The following is a 20,451-nucleotide window of genomic DNA, read 5'->3' on the forward strand; positions in this document are numbered from 1 at the left end:
TAGATGAGTGAAAAAGGGTGAACAAATGAGGGTGTCTGTGGTCAGAGGGAAGAGAGGATTTAGCTGGAGAATTTTGAATTTTGAATCTCAACTTGAATATGGATGCTTACATGTTTTGACAGACTCAGGAGGCCTGAAACTGTTCAAGAGAAGGTCCAATTTATATCTAAAGATCAGGTGATTTGCGCTTTAAATAGCAGAGGCTAAGGCACAGGCTAAGCACCGTGATATTAGGAAGGTTTCCTTGTATGTGAATGACTGGGGGAAATACAGTATAGTGCAGGTGCTGATTGAGTGGTGTTGTTTTTCTTGAAGGATGTGGATAAGTAAACTCCTGTGGCATGAAAAAGCCTCAACAAGAAGCAGAATCAAAGGTGAAACGTGAACAACTTGTCCATGGTCAGTACAACCACAGACGAGTTTCCCCCCTCCTGTCCTGACGCCCCTGTGTTTGTATGTGTTGGTGTCTTTATGTGTCTGAATGTGTATGCAAGAGCTGCTCAAACTGACGAGTAAGAGAGGACAGTCTTATCCAGCTCTCCAGTGTTGACAGTATTACTAATCCCCTCCACCTGCTCAAACACCCACCCCCAAAAAAACACATCCCTCCCCCTCTTCCATGTGCCTGTGTTGGGAGTCCCTAGGGCCAGGCTGCGCCTCTGCCTTCGTCTCCACACCAGTTATCGTCCCTGGCCTGGCTCCGCTCCTCCAACCCCCTTCCTGCGCCGCATACATTAATCGCCTCAAAAACAAATAGTTTTCAAATGTTTGGAAAAGACCCACTGTTTGCATCAGGGCCTAACAAAATAATTTTTACAAGCTATCCAGTTGTGATTAGGGCTGAGAGAATTGAATTTATGTGGCATTGATAATATTAATATTAGCCTAATTAATTATGTTGTTTGAACTTGCACAGCACTGTGTGTACCTTCTACACAACACTAACCAGCCGGAGCTGGAACTGAGCTCTCAGGCGTCTCTATCTCCCCAGCTCTCCCCCAGTCCATGACTACTGCACACAATTCATCAACTCGTAGATATCTAATCCCCTCTGGCTCCGCTCACTTCCTGAAGTCTAAGAAAGAACTTTACTCTGGTGGCAAGAATTCCCATGAATACTTGATGACTTCTATAGAAAGGGAGACTGTTTCATCTCACTTTGAAAGTGACATTCGCCAGAGAACTGTAGTAACTTTTGATTCCCAGCTGTTACGTTTTATATTCAGAGGAGGGACAATAATAAAATGCAACATCTTTTTAATGAGTCACTAATTAAAGTAAACAGCAGTACAGAGGGAGCAGCTTTGCGTAGGAGACAGTTTCAGGCATCAAGGACATGATCTGTCTTCTTTCTTAGTGCAGAAGACAGTGACTGCAAACCACCAATAAGCCCTGTGTGAAGAACTCTCTTTTTTTTTTTCCCTTAATCAGCAGAGGTCAACATTTCAATGTCTCCTGACCCCGAAACACTGCAGATCCAGTCAACAATGCCTTTGGACTGTGTGCATTGCTGGATGGGCTAGTGTTGATCTGTGCAATTACAGTGACACATACTCAGTGACCCATCACACCAGTCATCTGAGCCTAAGAAGGGACCACCCAAATCTCCAGAGAGAGTCTCTGACCTGTTTATAGTTCAGATCACAGTTCTCTGTGATGGCCTCTTGACCTTTACTTTTGCGGTCAGGGCCCAAAGGTTAGAGAGGTGGTCATGTGTCTCTCTTAGCCAGACAGAGCTCTATCTCATGCTTGGTCTGGCTGTTGTCCTCCATTCATTACAAAGGGAAGCTGTTCCCAATCGACACTCCTTCTACAGGCCTGATATTTGTCTTTACAGCTTGATTGTTGACAGTCTCCCTTTACAGCAGCGTTAGGGTCTATTTTTGTGCAGCCACAGAATTTAATATATTTGGCACAATCAAAAAAAGTTTCTTTATATAATCACAGAATTCAATGTTGTCCGTTTACTTATGGTAAGTCAGAAATCTTAGCCATGTAGATTGGTGATGGATTATAGTATTTAAAAACAAATTAATTCAATAGATATTTAAATTTCTTGAGCTCGGAGAAGTAAATTGGTAAAATGAACATTTCCCACATTCAAGGAGCAGTGGCCTTTGTCTCCATGATGTACAAAGCAATCCCAGAAAAGTCTATATGCTGGGGCCAGACCGATGCATTCTCTGAAACAGGGATGGGAATCTTCAAGGTGCATTATCTCATCAAAGCATGGGTTACTGGACGGAGGGCAGCGAAGTGTTCGACGAGTCATTAACTGAAGTGTCGACCCAGTCTGGCTGAACGGTAGTCCACTCTGAGCTGGACGAAAGCGTGCAGGAGGTTCCGGTCCAGATTGGTGAGCTGCTCACCCGAACAGACCTGCTTCAGGTTGTCAGGGGCGACCACCAGGAGGTTGCAGAGGGCGTGGAGTGTGTCGAAAAGCTGCAGCACCAGAGGGACCTGGAGGACAGAGTCACAAAAATACAATCTTCAAGCACACGTCCAAGGCTGTCATGACAATGGCTCTAAATGACAAATCACAGATTTCTTTGTACTGTGACTTCTGTGCAGTAAAAGGACACAAGAAGACATAAGAAACTCTATGATTTTCAAATGCTAAACATAATCTTTAGTTGCTGCCCTTTTTATTATCAAAGGCTAAGAGCATTTACCCTGATTGGCCTGACCAGTTTATTTAATAACAATTTGTAGGAAGAGCTATGTTTTGCCCTGTGACCACTCTATCCTGGACCTATGCCCCCCCGCTCACCCTGAAGTCCTTGGCGCATCGTCGGTATTCAGCCACGTCGCAGATGGCCAGCATGCCTCCCATCGAGCTGTAGCTGTACTGCTGTAGGTGCTCGTGGATGAGCCGGTGGAAACGCACACCCAACTCCGTCAGCACTGTGTCCACATTTTTCCCATCCATGGACTTCCGCACATGCTCCACCTGCCGACTGACGTAGGCGCATACCTTGGAGCAGGCCTGCAGGGCAGAAATACACACAGGGAAACATGGAGAAGAAGCTGACAAAGACCAAGCAAATTCCAAAAACCTTCAGTGTCTACTCTAACAACAAGTGAGTAATTTACAAGTTTCATTTGCTGATTTGTTTTGTTTTGCATACGAACTCAGAGGCTCTTACTGTAGTGTACTGGATCATGACGTTGTTTTCGTCCTCGGGCCTGAAGTCAGTCTTCTTCTGCTCTGTTGCCAAGATGTGCTTCATTTGCCCCACCATGCAGTTTAGTGTTCTGTGTGTAGCAAAAAAATATATATATACAAAATTTTCTTGTTTTAAAGACCTTTTGTTGTTCTATTAAGGGTTTTAGTTTTCATATATAAAAGATAAAACATCTCACGTGACAGTACTTTGCTGCCTGTTATAAACAGACTGACCTGTCAATTCCTGTGTCCAGTTTCACTTCCATCTGTTCTATCACCTCTTTCTTCTTGTGCAGGCACTCTGCCAACTTTGGAGATGAGCTGGGGAGAGATTTTAAGGTATAATCAGAGGACTCCCTTTCATCTATAAATGCTGTGTCTCTGAGAAGCAGTAGGTGTATAATAGCTACACAGTCTGGAATATATATGATTTTAACCTCTAACTGACCTTATTAGAGGCATTAGCTGGTCATTAAACTGTTTGTCAAACAAGTGGAAGATAGAGTTTGCCTGTTGAACCACGTCCAGGAAGTACAGGTTGGCATTCTTGGCATCTGCTGAGGGAATTGCTGTAGATCAAAGACAGAGAGAATGTGTAGAGACAATAAACAAAAAAGTAGGTGAAAGGATAAATCAATATGATTCACAAAGAGCAGAAATCTGCTGTTGCCTGTTCTCCACAGGGTCGACGTTACAGAAATACAATGTGTGAAAAAGAGATTCTCATTCACAGTAATGCTCTGCTTCAGCAACAGACAGTGAGGAGAAGGTAATCAAACCATGGGGACATCAGTGATGCATTTCTTTAATGCTGAATGTACCTTATGAATCAACCACTGGAAGATAACAAATATGTGTTTCGTTCCACTGTAGCTGCCTGAAAATGATAAGCTGATACAGAAAGGCCAGACAAAAAACCCCCGCTTCATGGTAAGGTAACTTGGATATTTATCTTTTTTCTGTATTTTTTTTTTTTTTTACAATTGTTAACAACCACTAAATCTGTTGGTTACAGCACTGAATGTGTCCATAGCAACAAGCTTCATCCAGTCCCTGACAAACTGAAAGGCTGTAGACAATAGTACGTACATGTAACTAACTGCAATAAGTGATGCAACTGCAGGTGTTTTCTTTCAGGTGTCAAAGGCAAAACAACTGTGGTGGCATCACGGATTTGGATGTGGCCTGAGGGAGTCACAGGCTTTAAGGTATGAACTCACATGCTGCAATGACAAGTTCACATTTCAAGACCAAAACGTCACAACTGACTGACGAGGCTTTGGTATTTTAAAGGATCCTTTGCATGCGGCCAAGAAATGGGGCTAAGGCCGGCCTGTGTTGTTCTGCAAAGCTCACACGGCATGTTGACATTATGGTTTATAGTGAGCTTAGTTGGATGTACCTGAGAGGCCAATCTCCAGGGCGTAGTCAATGTGTTCCACACACAGATGGTCAACCAGCAGCAGGAAAATTGAGAAGGCGTTTTTGGGCAGGTCAGAGGGATCTGAAAGCTGTGTCACACCCAAACAGGAAAAAAAAGATGCTAAACTCTTTCAAAATGGCTTTTCTCAAAAAGAATTAATTAAACAAAGCAGTGAAGCCTCACCCTGTGGCATCTCTCAAAGGCATGGCGTGTCTCCTGCAGCAGGTTGACAACCAGCTCTGGGGACAGAAAGGTCTCCCCATGAGTGTCAATGCTAGGGCCCAGGGGAAGGTTGGTGCGCTGTCTGATACGCTCCTTCAGCTCTTGAATACTGTAGAAGGAAGTAGAGATCATTTTGTGCATGACCTCTTATTATTCTGAAAACGAGATTTTCAAATAATCTTAGGCCTGATAAAGTCTGACCTGCCAGTGCCGATTGGGCGTTTCTGGTGGTTCTTGGAGTCATAGTATCGCTGCAGAATCATGGCACCTCGAGTGCGAAGGTATTCCCTCTCCATGTCAATGTAACTTTCCAGGTAGGAGGAGAAGATGCTCTTTATCAGCTTGGAGAGGAAAGTGTGCTTGTCTGAGCCCAGGTTGAACTCTGTTAGCTTAGTGGCCAGCGCTGTGGTCCTGGAGCATGTGCAAAGGAAAGTGTGTGAAAATGTAAGCATAAAGGTTACTGTGTAGACAGGAAGGGGATTAAAAAAATAAGTGAATATGTTAATTACCTAGTGTAAAGGTCATAGAGGTTCTTGAGGTACTGCTCTACATCAGAGTGTCGAGTCCCGTCCAGTTTTTCCTTAACGTGGGCCTGCAGACGCAAAGCCAGCCAGTCAATATGACGTGACAGACGAGGCATGTCTACGTAACACTAAGCAAATGAGACGTAGTAAAAATACCTGTAATTTGTTCTCAAATATATTCTGGATGAGCTTGGCCATGACAGTCTCTGGGCTGCTGAAGACCTCGCCCACCTGCTTGTTGACCCTCTGGCAGAGGACTGCAGTGTCCTCAAACACATCATTCCTCAGGTAGGCCCCCTAGGGAGACCAAAAAAAAAAAAAGTGTTAACCAAGAGACTGTGGATTTTGCTGGCCCTTAAAAAAGTGGAATAGGAGGTACAATAGGAACTTTTTACACTCACTTCCTGACACTGCTTGATATAGACGTCCACACAATGTGCGTAGCCCTTGTACAAAAAAGACACAGGAGTTACTTTTAACTGGAGTTAGTGCAGTACATCATGTACAAGTCAAGTTACCTTTTCAATGATCATGTTTTAAAAAGCGAACTATTATATCAAATATATACAAAAATCCAATACAGACAACAAATATGATTCTTCCAGGTCACCTTGAAATGTAACAGCACCGCTGCAACCTCCCGCATACGTCCAATCTCACCCCTGCGCTGGGCAGCAGTGAACTCCTGGATTAACTGCCTCTCCAGGTCATGGTACTTACCTGCACAGAAAAGCAAAAACAAAGACATGCAAAAATTATATTATCATTTGTTGCTACCTTTTACTGTATTTTTCAATACGCACTTTGCCGAGGATAACACTTTGTCACACACTTACTAGCAATTTTTGCCTTGACATCTGCAAATCTGCCAGAGAAAAACATAAGAAATCATCAAGGAGACAATTACAAATAACATCCCACAATTATTGTTAAAAGTTAATGTGCGTTTCATTTCTAGAAACATACTGATACTGAATTAAAATGCTTAAATGCTTGATATGTTCTGCAATGGGCTTACACTGTGAGAAATAGTCAACCTCACTAATACGCCACCTTTCCCTTGTTTGACAGGGCTCTTGCCTAAAGCTGCCTCCAGGATGCCTGACTCACCTGTCGAATGGCAGCTCCTGGGCAATGAGATGCAGCTTCTGAATGATATCAGCAGCCTCCTTAATCTGAAGGAGAGAGAGAGAAAGTGAGTGTGTGTGTGTAAGAGAGAGAGAGAGAGAGATGTCAGGTGAGGGAAAAAGAGAGAGAGCACGACAGAACCATGAGAGGTGGACATCGAGACGGACAGCGGGCAGGCTGCCGGCAGTGTCTCCACTTGGGGGATCATCATCTTAGAGCAGCCCTCCTCCACCTCCCCGTGTTGTACACGGAGCTGATAACAGACAGGCTGCGCTCACCTGGGCATCGGCAGCAGCAACAGCAGCAGTCCTGACTTAGCAGCACATCCAGCTCTTTATTGGCATGCCTTTTCTGAATGGGCTGTAATCCCACAGGAGTCTAAATCGCCTTCAATAATCTGTCCGGCCAGGGATATCTGTCTAAAAAAAGGGGGCCCTGTCGAGAACCCCCTCCCTCCCCCCGCCCCTCCTGACATACACGCTGGCTGAAAAAGCCCCAGACCTACGAAAGGCCCGCCGTCCGCAACTCCTCTGTTCCCGCAGATGCCTGCCTCAGCTAACATCATTACTCTGCTCCCGTGAGGAGGATCCAGCCTTTCTGCTCGGCGAAGGTTTTCTAAGTATCTGTCCCCCAGCTAAGATTAGCTAAATCCCATGTAAGTAATGTAGCCGTCTCCCTGCAGTCAGGGTTTAGCAGCACTTGTCTCCACGCTGGCGGCCCAGCCCTCCCTTTCAGAAGGATTAGCAAAGCCACCCCCCTTCAGCTATTCACTTGCAGCTTTCCTCTTTCCCCCTCGTCTGGAGGTATGCTCAGGAAAAGGAATCTGGCCAGATATTTCTGCATGCCTCTCCAGAAAACTAGCTCCATCTCCAGCACTCGTCTCTGGGATTGACCCCAAGACTCACTGCTCTGCATCCTCTAATGATGTTCCTACTAACAGGAATTAATCTAAAGCATCCCAATCTCTCGTTGTCACTTAAAAAACTACAAAATCCAACTTTCAGGGGTCACTTGTCTAATATCAATATGGCCTCTGTGTAGGCAGGAACTATGTCAAAGTGTGCGCCTCATCACCCAGCACCCATGTTATCGCCGCCCTTACATGTACCATCATGCTACGAGCTCTTTGCTGCTGTAATGCGACACAAAGCTGAAGACCAACTAAATTCTCGCTCCCAGACAACCTACTGTAAATGCAATTAGGGTTGACATGAGCATGTTGACATCCATGCGAGTCAATCAGCCAGCTATTGTCAGACAGCAAATGACAGTTGATTAATCCAAATTAGCCGAGGGATCCAACTAAAGGGATAAACTTGACAAATTAATATGGATGGTTTACCTCCTAATCCTGTTCATTCTCACCTCCAGCAGTATCACAGCAGGGGTCCTCGTCAGTGGTCACACGCGCACACCTCCACTGAAGTGAATGGAAGGAACGTGTGCAGCGTACTCACCTTGTCTGGGTTATTGAAGACATCACTGCGTAGGTCTCCATCCAAGAACTCGTTGAAGTAGGTCATCAGACGCTGAGCCTCCACAGCCCTCTGCCGGGGTGTGTTCACCCCCTCCAGCTGGTCACCAAGGTGACAAACCTTGGTGGCCACATAGCTGATATGCTCATCGAGCTCCTGGAAATGCTGAAAGGCCACCTGAATTGAGACAGAACAGTGGAGGTGTAAAGATGAAGAAATAAAGCTCAAAGACATTCAGGTGGCCATTACTGGTTATATCTGACCATACCACACACCTGGTTGCTTTTCTGCAAGTCTTGCACTTTGTGGGCAAACTCCTTGGCCTCACGATGACACTGATGCTCAAGCTTTTCCACCCGTCGCTGGATCTTCTCATCCAGTTGCTTCAGCTCCTCAATGTGGTTCTCAAACTCCTCCAACAGCCTATCACAGAGGAGAGAAGGTATGTAGATCCAGAACTCTGCTCTAGTCTAAATAACATACAGTAAATCTTCAACAAACACCAGGTAAAGGATACAAATATTGCTCTTGAGGAGTAATTGACCACAAGGTTAAATCTGTCCCACTGACCTCACAGTTATAGTTAATAGTTACAGAATAGTACTGGATGCTTAATTCCTGGGTCCCCAGACTTAAGAAGCTCTGAGAACTAGCAGCTTCGTCAGCTGCATTTTAAGTGTCATCAGGACTGCAGAGCAAATGTTCTAAGTCAGCACCACATTTCACAGAGTAGGAAACATCCCAAAATGATGAGTGTATAATCTCTTGACTAATTCCCTCAGCACTGGCTACAGCTTAAAGACATCTCCCATCCCTTCCCAATAGACACTCATTCCCTGGCTGGTGACTCACAGTATGGTGGCCTCCACAGATATGTTGTCTCTGACTCCTCGCTAAGAGCTTCCGAGGACGTGGTGGCAACAATTTTGTGAAGGAAGTAGATAAGGCAGGATGGATCTACAGTACAGTTAAACTTTTATGGCATTTTTGCTTACGAGACATAACTTGGTCCCCAAGTGTAAACACAACAACAAGCAGTGAAAATACCATGAAAAAAATTCTTAGACATAGATATTTCCTGTTTTTCTGCCACCCGACCATCAAAAACATTAAATTAGCATAGAAGAAACCGAGATAAGCTTTTGTAAGTGTCAAATGACTAACTCAGTTTCACTCTGAGTATTTAGCAAGGTGATACTGACAGCTGTAAATAAAGAAATTATCATTTACATTAAAAGATCAATTTAAGTAAAGTAAATTTGCTGAAAACACATTTAAAAAGGGGATCTTTGCACCTGATCCCTTCAAAAGTTGCCAACAAGTGTTAATTGGTTGTGAACAGAGAAAATAAAATGGAATAAAGTGGAATAACATGTGCTCAAAGACAGACATGACTTGACAAATAGCTGAAGAAACTGATGTCACTGTCTAATCAGTGAAAATCTGAAAAGATGGAGCATAAATCACAGTAGGGAACAAGCCAGGAGGACAGTGTAAAGTCATATAAGGTGTTGCATTGTTATGGAGATGATTACAGTGTCAGTGGATGGGAATAGTAAAGCTGTTCTGCATATTTAAAAGTTATAATTATTATTCATGAATTTATTTATGAGCTTGTCATGGTCATATTAGTTTTTAAGCTAAATATACAAACACGATAACAAAGCTCAGAGAGTGTGACAGCATTTTTATTTAATTTAACAATTTTTTTTCTGTTATTCATTTAGATTGTGAAAATAAAATTATTCTTGGCGCAGAAACAGCTGTGTGTTCTTTTTAAATGAACATGCGATTGCAAAAAGGGGAGTGTCTTCAGGGGAGTGTGAGATACAAATGTGAGTATCAAGCTCCTGGTGTACCTTTTGGGGTCAAAAGCCTCAGCTCCTCCTTTGGAGCCTCCTCCAGGAGTCCTCCATGCCAGCCTTTCAATGTACTCATCTGCATCAAAGGGCTCCTGGGGGCAGAGAAAGTCATGAGTGGCCTGATCTCTACCTCCAAACACGATCAGCAAAACGCTAAAGCTATTAAAACGATGGTAAAAGCACACAACCTTGGGTAACGTTAACGGTACAACACACACACTAACAGCCAATAAAACTGCCATTTCCTCGATTTAGAAAACTCGTAGAAATTAACAGTGCTCGTCCTATTTTCATTGCAGTTTTTACGACATGAAGCCAACATCCTCCCAGCTGTCTGTACCGTTATTAATCCTTAATTACACACTGAGAGGTTGAATAAGGACGGTACCGTTAAGATACCGTTAACGATAGTTAGCATCTTAGCTAACGTGACAGCTAACACAGCTCCGGTCATTTTACCTCGAACAGCTGAGCAGTTGTTGCCATGTTCAGGATTCAGCTGGCGGTGCAATGAAGTGCAATTCAGGAGAAGGAGCTCAGAGTCGGCAATACCGCCGACTTCCACATCGATTTGCTGATTTGGAACAGTTTTGCCCTTTGTTGACAGCTAGCTGATTAGCAGTCCAGCTTCCTGTATGGGACTGTAGGGTGGGGATAGCTGCTTGAAAGTGCGCAGGCGCGTGTGTCGGCTGATTGGTGATTGTTGTCACATGAAACAACAGCAGGAAGTAGGTCGCTGCGTTAGTGAAATCCACACAGAGAGGCATGTTTGGTCCGGCTAATGTGTGACAAAATATGATGATTCATATGTTTTAGGAATGTGAATTTTTCATAATTTGAGGACTTCAGGACAGCTGGACAAATGAGCGTGCGTGCTTTGTGGATTATTTCTCACGAGAAGGGGGGAAATGTGTCGATACGCTTTTCCAGGTTTGTAACTCTCACTGTTAATTGCTCTCATTACACAAACACACTTCCCGTTCATTTTAACATGGACGACTAGAGCAGCGGTCTGGTATCATTAGAATCTCTGCTGTCACACTGCATGGAGCCTGCCTTGTGTTATAATGTCTTGTGTCTCCCCCCACAGGAGGTTCTCCACTGTGGAGCACCGTGCAAAGCGCCTGGCAGGTTCATCATATGTAGCAGTCCCTGAGGAGAGCACTGTGCTGCAGCTCCTGCTCACTGAGCTGGGCCTTTCAGACTCAGACAAGCCTTATGTAGCTCTCAGAGATGACTGCCTTCATTGCCAGCGGTCACCAGCCCTGGAGCTGCATGTGGACAGTCCGAGAAAGGGAATACTTTGGCCCATGTTGGCCATCTCTCATGGTCCTCTTATCCTCGCTTGCCTACCTTTAGTGGATGCCCCTCCTGAGCCACGGCCACCGCTGGCCAACCTGCTGTCTGTCTCACAGGGCCTCACACTCCTGGCAGGCCTGCAGACCTTTCTCCTCGGCTTGGGGAGTAAGCCTGATACCGAGGGACTGGCCTCTCGCCTGGCAATGCTGCCCTCTGTACTTTTGCAGCTTTGTCCACTTGGCACACCCCTGGATGTGCCAGTACAGGGGGCACCTACTATGCCCACAGTACCTACACCTGCTGGGAACCAGAAGCAGCCGGCCTGGAAGACAGGGCTCCATCGTGGTCGGGCTGTTGTGAATGTAGCACTGAAGGAAACAGTACGCTCCATGCAGTATGGGAACCGGAGCAGACAGGACCTCTGGGATGTTTATGGCACGGTGACATGCAAAGTAAGAGCACAGTGGAAAAGAAAGCAAGTAATATTATAAATCTTTGGCTGTTTACTAACTTTTCCTTTATTCCACATATGTTTTTTTAACTTTCAAAAGTGTGAAGTCGAGGGGGTGCTCCCAAATGTGACAGTGACCCTCACACTGCCACCAAATGGTTCTCCGCTCCAGGACATCCTGGTTCATCCCTGCGTCACCTCACTGGATTCTAGTATCCTGACTGCCAGCAGCATAGATAATGGTGATGGCTCAGCTTTCTCTGGACCATATAAGTTCCCCTTCTCTCCTCCTCTGGAGCCTTTCAGACTGTGCAGCTACACATCTCAGGTTAGAAGACATAGAACTCTTACTTGCTTTCTTCTCATTCCACACATTAGTATTGCTATGTTAAGTGACTTTTCCAATTTTATCAACAGGTTCCTGTTCCCCCTATCCTTGGATCCTATCAGCTGAAGGAAGAAGAGAACCAGCTGCGTGTGTCAGTAACCCTCAAACTTCACGAAAGTGTGAAGAATAGCTTTGAGTACTGTGAGGCTCATCTGCCCTTCTTTAACAGGTAAACAACACAAGAGGGCAAATTTTTTTTAGATATGAGAACTTGCAAGTGTGTGTTTGTTCAAAGAGGTTTGATGTCTCATGATCCATGTCGTCTGTAAGATTAGATTGTGAACCTGCGAGCCAACTAGCAATAAAGGTCTCTTTGATGAGAACACTTTTAATTTACAGATGTGGAAGACAGATAATCAGTGAATGTAATTTTCATGCCGGTCAAACAATCCCTTTAAATTGCTGATGCCCACGTTTTCTAGTTATGCCAGAAAACCAACCTGAAATTAATTTCAGCCTGCAATAAAAAAAGAACACATGAAATATATTTTATATATTTTAAGTGTTTAATTACTGAACAGTAACATTAGAAACACCAGTTATTACACACACACAGTATTATTGATTTTTTTTTTTTTTTATCTTTTGCTGAGAATTTTTGCGTTAGTTTATAATATTTGTACATTTTCTCACACAGGACTTTGTGTATTATACAGAACCCTCCTGCATCCTCATTTAAGCAGCACAGTTCTCTTTGCAAAACATTTGCACTGGTCTCATTACAGTGCACTAAATAACTCGCCTTAACTGAATAAATGAGTTCTCCAAACCTAAGAAATAACCCAGTAACCAGATCTCAAAACAGCCGTGTAATAAAATATTCTCTCACAGTACACAGAAATAACCCTTTAGCATTTATTATATCAGCAGACCATTCTACTGTCTTCTACTGTTCTTACATGAAATACAATTAAAGAACATTTGTCCCTGTAGGGTTTTCTTACAGGCTGAAACTCTCTCATTTTAAAAATGGTCCAATCAAGATAAACAGTTCTCCTGTGTCAAATCTGCTTTTATTAGTTTTCTCTGTGTTAATACCTCTATTTAAAACTCAGATTAATGTGGCAGAACCCATGAAATTTAATTAATGAAAATTTTTGGAATTGCAGAGTAAATTCAGCGTGGTTGGTAGTAACTGTAATAACATCTGCATGTGGGCTCTGTGTGCCTTGTGCAGGGATCACATGAATGTTGTGGAAGTGAAGGTGAGCTCTGGACAACTGGATGCTTCAAAGGAGAAGAACTTGCTGGTCTGGAACCTGGGTAGGCTCTGTGCTCCTGAGTCTCAGTGTTAAAAAAAAAAAAAAACACCCTTTTACTGCAGCTTTATGTTTGCAAAAGAAATTAATGAGTAGATTTCCCCTCACTGATATGTAGGACAAAAGTTCCCTAAATCTCGTGAGGTCACGATGGAAGGCAGGATCACCTTTTCGGGGCCAACACCAGGACCTACTGACCCCCTCTGCACAGAACTTACAGCCTACATCAAAGTAAGTTCATATGTGATGGTCAGTAGTCTGTCAAAACATGGGTCAGCAATATTATGTCTCTGGTAATTTCCTAATTCACCTATTAAAACATAATCATTACATTCTAAAGGCATTAACACATCCGCTGTTGCCTTAACAGTTGTATTTCAAGGTGCCTGACATGACGCTGTCTGGATGCTGTGTGGACCAGCATTCAGTGCAGGTTTATTCCTCTGCCAAACCACGGATTGCAACATGTAAGCTTACAGTACTTTTCATATCAAAATCCTTTTGCTGTTTACACATTTTTTGAAAGTAAAAAAAATTCTGTCTGTCTTATTTTCAGCCCGAGAACTTCAATCCAAGGAGTACTTCATATGGAATTCAACAGGTACCGCTCCGGTGTCCTCTGGGCAGATGATGCTGTAGCACGGATCCATAAAGATTAGCCTGATGGAAAGTTGCACAGTTCATTATATAGTAATGGCACTGAGGATCCAGACTGGATATGTGACCCCATTAAATTCACTTGTTACTATGTTGTTGCTGGAGTGCTCACAAATGAGAATTGAAAGACCAGTCAAAATGGTTTATGGATTTTACATTACCTAATATTCACATGCAAAGGACAAAATAATTTGGCTTTCACTCGGGACAGATCACAGTCTTTGAACTTTGACTGGTGGAAGCATTGATTTGGTTGATGGATGGCTATTTAAAAAAAATACTTTCCCCTGTAATCCAACTTCTTTTATCCTCCAGCCTTCACCCTCCCTCCAATTTATCCCATTGCAGACACAAGGGCCACCCCTCGCTCTGACAGTCCCACTTCAGTGACTCTCCATCAGCCGGATAATTAGCAGCTGGGACCTTGTCATCAGCTGTTGTGGGCCTGGAGGAGAGGGGTGGCTGTGCTGTGAAAGGCCATGCTGCTCTGGCCAGTGTTTTGGCTACAAAAGGCTCCTCTTTTAGAGCTGGCAGGAGTCCTTACCCCTACCAATCACTCACCCCCACCTCTTTTGACCCCATCCCCGCCCTGTCAACTAGTGGTTAGTTCAAACACCCAACCTCTCCAGCCAGACTCTGATTGAGCCCTGACCCTCTGGCCCTCTAAGGCTTTAAAAGCAGCCGGTCCTATTCAGTGTGCAGGACCTGCCTAATTGGTGAAAAAGTCACAAGGGTGGTAACGGTTGGGTCACCTCTTGAGGTTGCAGAGGTGCCTTAACTCAATTAATGTAGAACTTGAAGTATTTGTTTTTGATCTTTCTTGTTCTAACACAAATGTCAGGGCAGGACTCCCTTTAACTTTACTTAATTATATAGAATTTATTTGAAGAGATTCACTGCGTTTCAGAACCTTTTTCACAGTTTGTGATTATTTTTACCTGAACTATGACAAGTTACATACTAACTCTGTTGCATTTCTGCTACGTAAGCTCCACCTCAGTGTATTAAGTTGAATGAATAACTAGCTGATGAAGGGTTAAATCAGAGGATATTGTGCCCCACTATTCCACAGCAGCCAGACTCCTCTGAGTGCCCTCATTGTCTGCTGTTGGCCTCTTGTGCCCCTTGCTGGTCCAAATGCTACATTCTCACGTGGATTTCCACTCAGAAGGCTGACCATGACCAATCCTCTGTCAATTGGAACCAATTGCTCACACGGCATCCTTCACCTTCTTTTTATGTAGCGGTGCGGAGTGGCAGACACCAGGACCTCTCGGCTCTCCCCCTCCACGATGACTTGGCTTTAAGGCCTAGTGTGTGTGGCTAGCGAACTGGAAAGGGAGACGTTTTTTTTGAAGAGTTGGGCCACTCTAAATCTCCTCAGTATCCCAATATGTGGTCAGTCTGGCTCCTCAAGTCTGCAGTCTCTGGCCTCTCACTGGCAGACTTTGCTTTGTTGATTGAATGGCTTGCTAAGTAGATGGACTCGTTTTAATGTGTTGCTCTGCTCCAGTGCCTTTAGCCCATACCTTTGGGCCTTCAACTCTGTTGTGTTTTTCAGAGCCATTAATTTATTCCATCATTGTTTATTCTTGTATACACAGATACATAAAAGGGATTAATACTTATGTACAATAATCATCAAAATAAAAATCACATGGGCCAAAAATAAATTTGTGAAAGTTAAACAGCAGAATAGATTGTCATAAATCATGTTAATACATCCTTAGGTTGCATAGCTGTAAGTTCTCAAAATATTTTCCATACCAAAACATTTACTACACTACATTATACATCACAAGATACAAGATCACATCACTGTGTCCTTCAGCCCAATAATGACACCCAGTGGTAGAGCACAATATAGTCGGTGTTTGACTCTTCAGATTTCTTTAATGCAGTTCTATGCCCATTTCTTCCATTGAAATAGTTCCACTCAGCCACTGCCAGATAATCTTTGTTTATTTAATTCTTGTCCAGCCCTCTGCTGTGTGATGTGAGTTTAGCCATGTGCACCGAACACACCGTGCCTGAGGACCTTGCTTTTGTCGGGCCGCTGTGGCCACAGGTGTTTGGTTGGAGTCCAGTTCCTCTCAGCCTCTCTACACCCGCTAAGAGCCAGCCTCAGGGAGACCACTTGAAGAATGATGGTGCAATTAGCAGCTTCCTGTTTTCAGTCTAATTATTCTTCAAGAGCTGCAGATCTTTTCAAATAATGGGATATCTTTGGATGCTGAAGGATTCTTTTGTGCTAATTTCTATACCAAGCATCCAGTAATAGAGCAGGAGCTTCAAAGCTGGCTGATCCGAATCCCTTTGAACTCTTTGAACTAAATAGAAAGTTTATTTTTGGATGTTTGTAGGAAGGCAACAGGAGTGTCAGATTCACTGCCTCGATGGCAGGTTTTCTCACTTTAGTGTGTCCCTTTCACCTGTAGAGGGCACCATAAACTTAATCATGCAAGGAAAATGTACTGACGATCCTGAGTTTGTTGGTAATTATGATTTGATGCCATTGCTGCCCATACGATGCAGTGACCATTATGACTTTTAATTTGTTAAAGCCAATTAAGCAAAAAACTCCAAGACCATGATTGACTGAGAGAAATAAACCTTTTTTGGTTGTTTTGCGTTACAACAGCCAAGATAGTGATATTGCATAACCTGGTGTTTAACTCTGTTCTGATCCAGGTTGCTAAATGCAAAAAGTTCTCTTACACCTGCTCTCAGTCCAAGATTCCTCTTCTACCTCTGATCCTCCCTGTCTGACAGCTTCTGGCAGGTTCAGGCCACATCCAGCCATCTCCCTGTATTTTACCCCTGTCTTCTATTTTTTCTATTTCCCTCTCAGCCATTCAGGACAAGTTTTTGTCTAAATATAGTCCCCTGTGCCCAGTTTGTTGAACAGTTTTTTCCTCATGTCTGCTTTTGGGACCTTGAGCTCGATCACTCTGGATCGCATCTGCTGCTTTGCACAGGTGCTGTTTGTTGGGCTGATGGAGGAGTGGTAGAGATTTTGGCTCCAGAAGGCAGCTTGGGTCCAGACGTTCTCCTTTGGTCTCATCGCAGAAGATGTCCCTCTCTGTGGGCCTTCTCACAAGTTTCAGCCTGTGGTTCCCTTCTGTATTTGGACCTCCGACTAAAGGTCCAAATGAAACGAGCAGATGATGTTAGAATCAATTTATAGAAAACATTCATTTAGACTTTGTCCCAGTTTTACTTGCTGAAATAATAATTTCCATTCCTACCATTAACTGTGTAGACAACCTTATGTCTTCTCTGCTCTCTGGCTTGTCGGAGGTGAGCTCGTCGATGCCGATGAGCCTGCTGAGTTAGAGCTGTCTGGGCCTCCAGAAATCCTCCCTAGAAAGGCCACAGAGCCACAAGTCACCAGTGGTAGAAAGTAAGTAAATACATTTATCATATACAACAAGCTTATAAAATGCAATACATTGTTATGGATTATATCACTGCTTCCTAACACCTTTTGGATCAAGGCCCCTGGCCCATGGTCATGTCTCAGATGTCTATGAATTGTTATGCTCAGTTTCACTTAGATAACTGTTCGAGGTACAAAAAGGTAAAATTAAATAAATGATTATATTATAGCTGATAATATTTTTACTTGAGTAGGATTTTGAATGCAGGACAAAAATAGTGTTTTTATATGGTTGCATTTGTACTTTTACTCAAAGGATCAAACTATTTATTTCACCCTGGCAAAAAACAATTACAATTTATATTTTATATGATTTATTGGATTTGTAACTCAGTAAACATTTTGTCCTATCAACAGAAGTGGATTTGAAGCAAACCCCTCCACTGTCAAGACAATACTTTTCTTTGTGTCGGTGAGTGTGTATCAAATAGAGGGGGCTTTTCTGTTCCCTGTACCCTGAAAATAGATCCCATTGAGGGCCAGTCATGGCTATAGACCACCCTACTTTCCACTCCACCGGCACTTTAATCAGATCCACTGGGACACAAAGGGCCCACACTCACAGCTGTCTCTCTCTCACTCTCTCTCTTTCTTTCCACCCCATCTTCCCACCCTCTACCTCTCTCTCAAGCACTGCTGCACACTTTAATTTTCCTACAGTATAAAAATGTATGATCTGAATTATTAATGTTACAGATGCACTTCAACTCTTCCATACTTTGAACCGATGCTTTACCTGAGTCATTCTCCCGGTGCCAGAGTGTCCTGTCCGGCCGGCTGTAGAAAACCGGTGGACACCCCCATCTCTGCAGTCCCTGCCCTACAACAAACATCAAAATTCCTTATTGGGTTTCAAAATAGCTTGAGGGTAGTGACACTGGGACAGTCAGCAGGGATAGTTTTCTTTTTTCTTATTACCATGGCAATTTGATTGGCAGTGCTTGTGTGGCCAGTTTGAAGGGCTAGTGGTTGTAGTGCCTGAGAAGAGATAATGATGGGATGTCTGGGTAAAAATCACCACCAGTCAGAAACAATAAAGCAAAATTATGTCTGTCGCAGCACAGGACTGAACAGATGAGAAACTTCTTTTATGAGTCAGGGAGCTAGAATAGCTTGTTATTGTTAACGAAACGATACAAGGCAACTGATTTTGCAGTGCTAACCTGAGGTCTTCGGGGCGGATGAGAATGAATGATGCTTGAATTGTTGCTTTCCTTTTGTGAGAGGCTTTCTGCAAAGCTTGGTTCTTACAACACAGATATGCATGCAGTGTTATCTAGCATCGAAATCAGTATCACAACCGAGTGATGTGTAAAAAACAAACAATGAAAGCATGAGTGGTTATGAAAAATTAGAGACAGGAGACTTCTACTAACCTGTAAGTGAGGAAAGAGTTATTTCCTGTTTCAGTGGAGGTAAGGCTGTCTTCCTCTGTCCCAAATATCCTGATGGCTGCTCCAGGGTGACTGGCAGACCAGGGAGGGTCCATTGTGGTTTGAGATGCCCCCCTTCTTCTTGTGGACCATTACATGGGGTCACTTTACGCAACCTGGGTCTGGAGCTTGTTGAGCCCATTGCCCTGCTCTCTGTCTCAAAGGCGACCACACTCAAATACAGACTTTTCCTTAAAGTTAGTGTATCTTTCTTCAAATTGGGCATTAATTCATTCTCACCTTTTTAATGTCTTCTAATCAGTCACATGTAGCTTCTGTCTCTGTAGGTCCACTGGTGTTGTTGACCTTTCCCATGTATATGTTGAGTCCCTGCAGCTTTTTGGCCTCTCCTATAAAACCACTTTTAGTTACACAATAACCCACAAATTTGGCTGTTCATCTTGTCCCATTTGTTCCAGCTACTCCCAAACAATCCTGGTGGTCTTCACATCTCCCCTGCTGGCAAACTTAATGTCTGTCCCGACGCATCTCTGCCTGGTGCCAAAGTACAAATGCAACACAATAAACACTTCTGGTTGTGGTTAAAAGAATTGATGCATACTCCATCCCTGCCTTCATAGTTGACTTTCTCATTATAATGAGCAAGGTTTCTATGGTAACTCTCCCTACAGGTTACTTTGTAACTCATAAGTTAATGCTTGAAAGAACCTGTTATTTCCCTGCACCCCCTATTGGAAAGCCCAGAGGGCTGAAGAGAGAGGCAGGTTCTTTAGGAAATTGTTAACTGAGTGAAAATGTGACTCCACCAGTGCTCAGAAAACCACAGAGCGTAGACAAACACTGTTACAAAGGTAGACCATATCAGGTTGCCTGTCAGGCTGTAGTTTCATCAGCCCCTTCTGTACTGTACATTATATCCCCACTAGTTGGCTTAAAAATATGACTTCTGTTCCTTTTCGCTGGCTAAAGTGTGTCTGTGTTTGGCATAGATTATGTGGTGATTATTTCCAAGACTGCTCCCCTTATTGAATTACATAATTTTGGTTATGAGCCATGTTAGTGGCATGAAATAAATTGTTGTGAAATTTTGTCCAGACATTCATGATTCCCAGAGGATAAATCGTAATGACTTTCATAACTTTTCCTTTTTGGTGCTATCATGAGGTTGATATATTTGTTTTGGTTTGTTTGTTTGTTTGTTTGTTTGTTTTTTAATTGAAATATCTCAACAGCTTTTGCTGTGAAACTTTCATTTAGCGCCACCATCCAATCTAAATTTCTGTTTTATGACCAGATAACTGCAAAACTAATTATGTTTCCAACAGCCTCAGCTGTACTTTGCATTAAATGCTAATTAACAAATATTATCATGATAACACACTAAGCTAACATGGTATACATATAAATAGTTTTATAGTATTGTCACTATGAGCAAGTTACTGTAGTATGCTGATGTTAGCATTAAGCTCTAAGCACCGCAGTGCCTGGCAGAGCTGCTAGCATGGCTGTAGACTTTTAGTCTTATTATAATTTACATTATTCAGCTTTTTTTTTTAGCACTATTAGTTGTCTCATGTTACTTTGAAAAACGCTGATTGCTGGACCCTTTTTAGCAAATGATGCTGATTGGCATTCAGCCTGTAATATAACCAGACTATATAGAAGCCTTTTGTTATTCTTTACACATTTTGCATATATTTCTTTTACCCACTATCAAAGTAGTTAGTAAGACAGACAGAAATCACAGAAAACAGAAATCTGTTT

The 20,451-nt window shown here is 43.2% G+C and overlaps 2 protein-coding genes across 3 annotated transcripts; one reads left to right on the plus strand and one right to left on the minus strand.

Annotated features, from left to right (window-relative positions):
- Positions 1–1,240: 1,240 nt before the first annotated feature.
- exoc5 (exocyst complex component 5) lies at positions 1,241–10,447 on the minus strand. Its single transcript, XM_041061255.1, has 18 exons — positions 10,260–10,447; positions 9,798–9,892; positions 8,214–8,361; positions 7,921–8,115; positions 6,446–6,510; positions 6,172–6,200; positions 5,946–6,055; positions 5,737–5,781; positions 5,492–5,632; positions 5,321–5,403; positions 5,013–5,222; positions 4,773–4,920; positions 4,569–4,677; positions 3,615–3,735; positions 3,401–3,487; positions 3,147–3,255; positions 2,771–2,986; positions 1,241–2,460 (listed from the first exon to the last, which is right to left on the minus strand). Exons 1-18 carry the CDS (start codon positions 10,284–10,286, stop codon positions 2,272–2,274), a joined length of 2,127 nt encoding a protein of 708 aa, XP_040917189.1. The 5' UTR covers positions 10,287–10,447; the 3' UTR covers positions 1,241–2,271.
- A 98-nt stretch (positions 10,448–10,545) lies between these two features.
- Positions 10,546–18,888, plus strand: ap5m1 (adaptor related protein complex 5 subunit mu 1). Of its 2 annotated transcripts, XM_041061105.1 has the most exons (9): positions 10,546–10,730; positions 10,891–11,551; positions 11,651–11,878; positions 11,968–12,107; positions 13,116–13,201; positions 13,316–13,428; positions 13,568–13,664; positions 13,754–13,798; positions 17,155–18,888. In XM_041061105.1, the coding sequence occupies exons 1-9, from the start codon at positions 10,663–10,665 to the stop codon at positions 17,259–17,261; spliced, it is 1,545 nt and encodes a 514-aa protein (XP_040917039.1). In that variant the 5' UTR covers positions 10,546–10,662; the 3' UTR covers positions 17,262–18,888. The 2 variants fall into 2 exon arrangements, with proteins under 2 accessions (XP_040917039.1, XP_040917040.1); XM_041061106.1 differs by lacking the exon at positions 17,155–18,888 and having other exon boundaries at positions 13,754–17,147.
- The last annotated feature ends 1,563 nt before the right edge of the window (positions 18,889–20,451 follow it).

This window comes from Toxotes jaculatrix, chromosome 17 (genome assembly GCF_017976425.1).
Source record: "Toxotes jaculatrix isolate fToxJac2 chromosome 17, fToxJac2.pri, whole genome shotgun sequence".
Lineage (NCBI taxonomy): Eukaryota > Metazoa > Chordata > Actinopteri > Toxotidae > Toxotes > Toxotes jaculatrix.

What these genes read in the sequence shown, in the direction of transcription:
- exoc5 (XM_041061255.1), bottom strand. Translation starts at nt 10,286, where the DNA reads ATGGCAACAACTGCTCAGCTGTTCGAG. An exon ending in CCTTTGAGAGATGCCACAGG is followed by an intron (nt 4,678 to 4,772) that starts GTGAGGCTTCAC and finishes GGTGTGACACAG; the next exon opens with CTTTCAGATCCCTCTGACCT. An exon ending in TCATGATCCAGTACACTACA is followed by an intron (nt 2,987 to 3,146) that starts GTAAGAGCCTCT and finishes TCTGCCCTGCAG; the next exon opens with GCCTGCTCCAAGGTATGCGC.
- ap5m1 (XM_041061105.1), top strand. Translation starts at nt 10,663, where the DNA reads ATGAGCGTGCGTGCTTTGTGGATTATTTCTCACGAGAAGGGGGGAAAT. An exon ending in CTTGCTGGTCTGGAACCTGG is followed by an intron (nt 13,202 to 13,315) that starts GTAGGCTCTGTG and finishes ACTGATATGTAG; the next exon opens with GACAAAAGTTCCCTAAATCT. An exon ending in CTTCATATGGAATTCAACAG is followed by an intron (nt 13,799 to 17,154) that starts GTACCGCTCCGG and finishes GGCTTGTCGGAG; the next exon opens with GTGAGCTCGTCGATGCCGAT.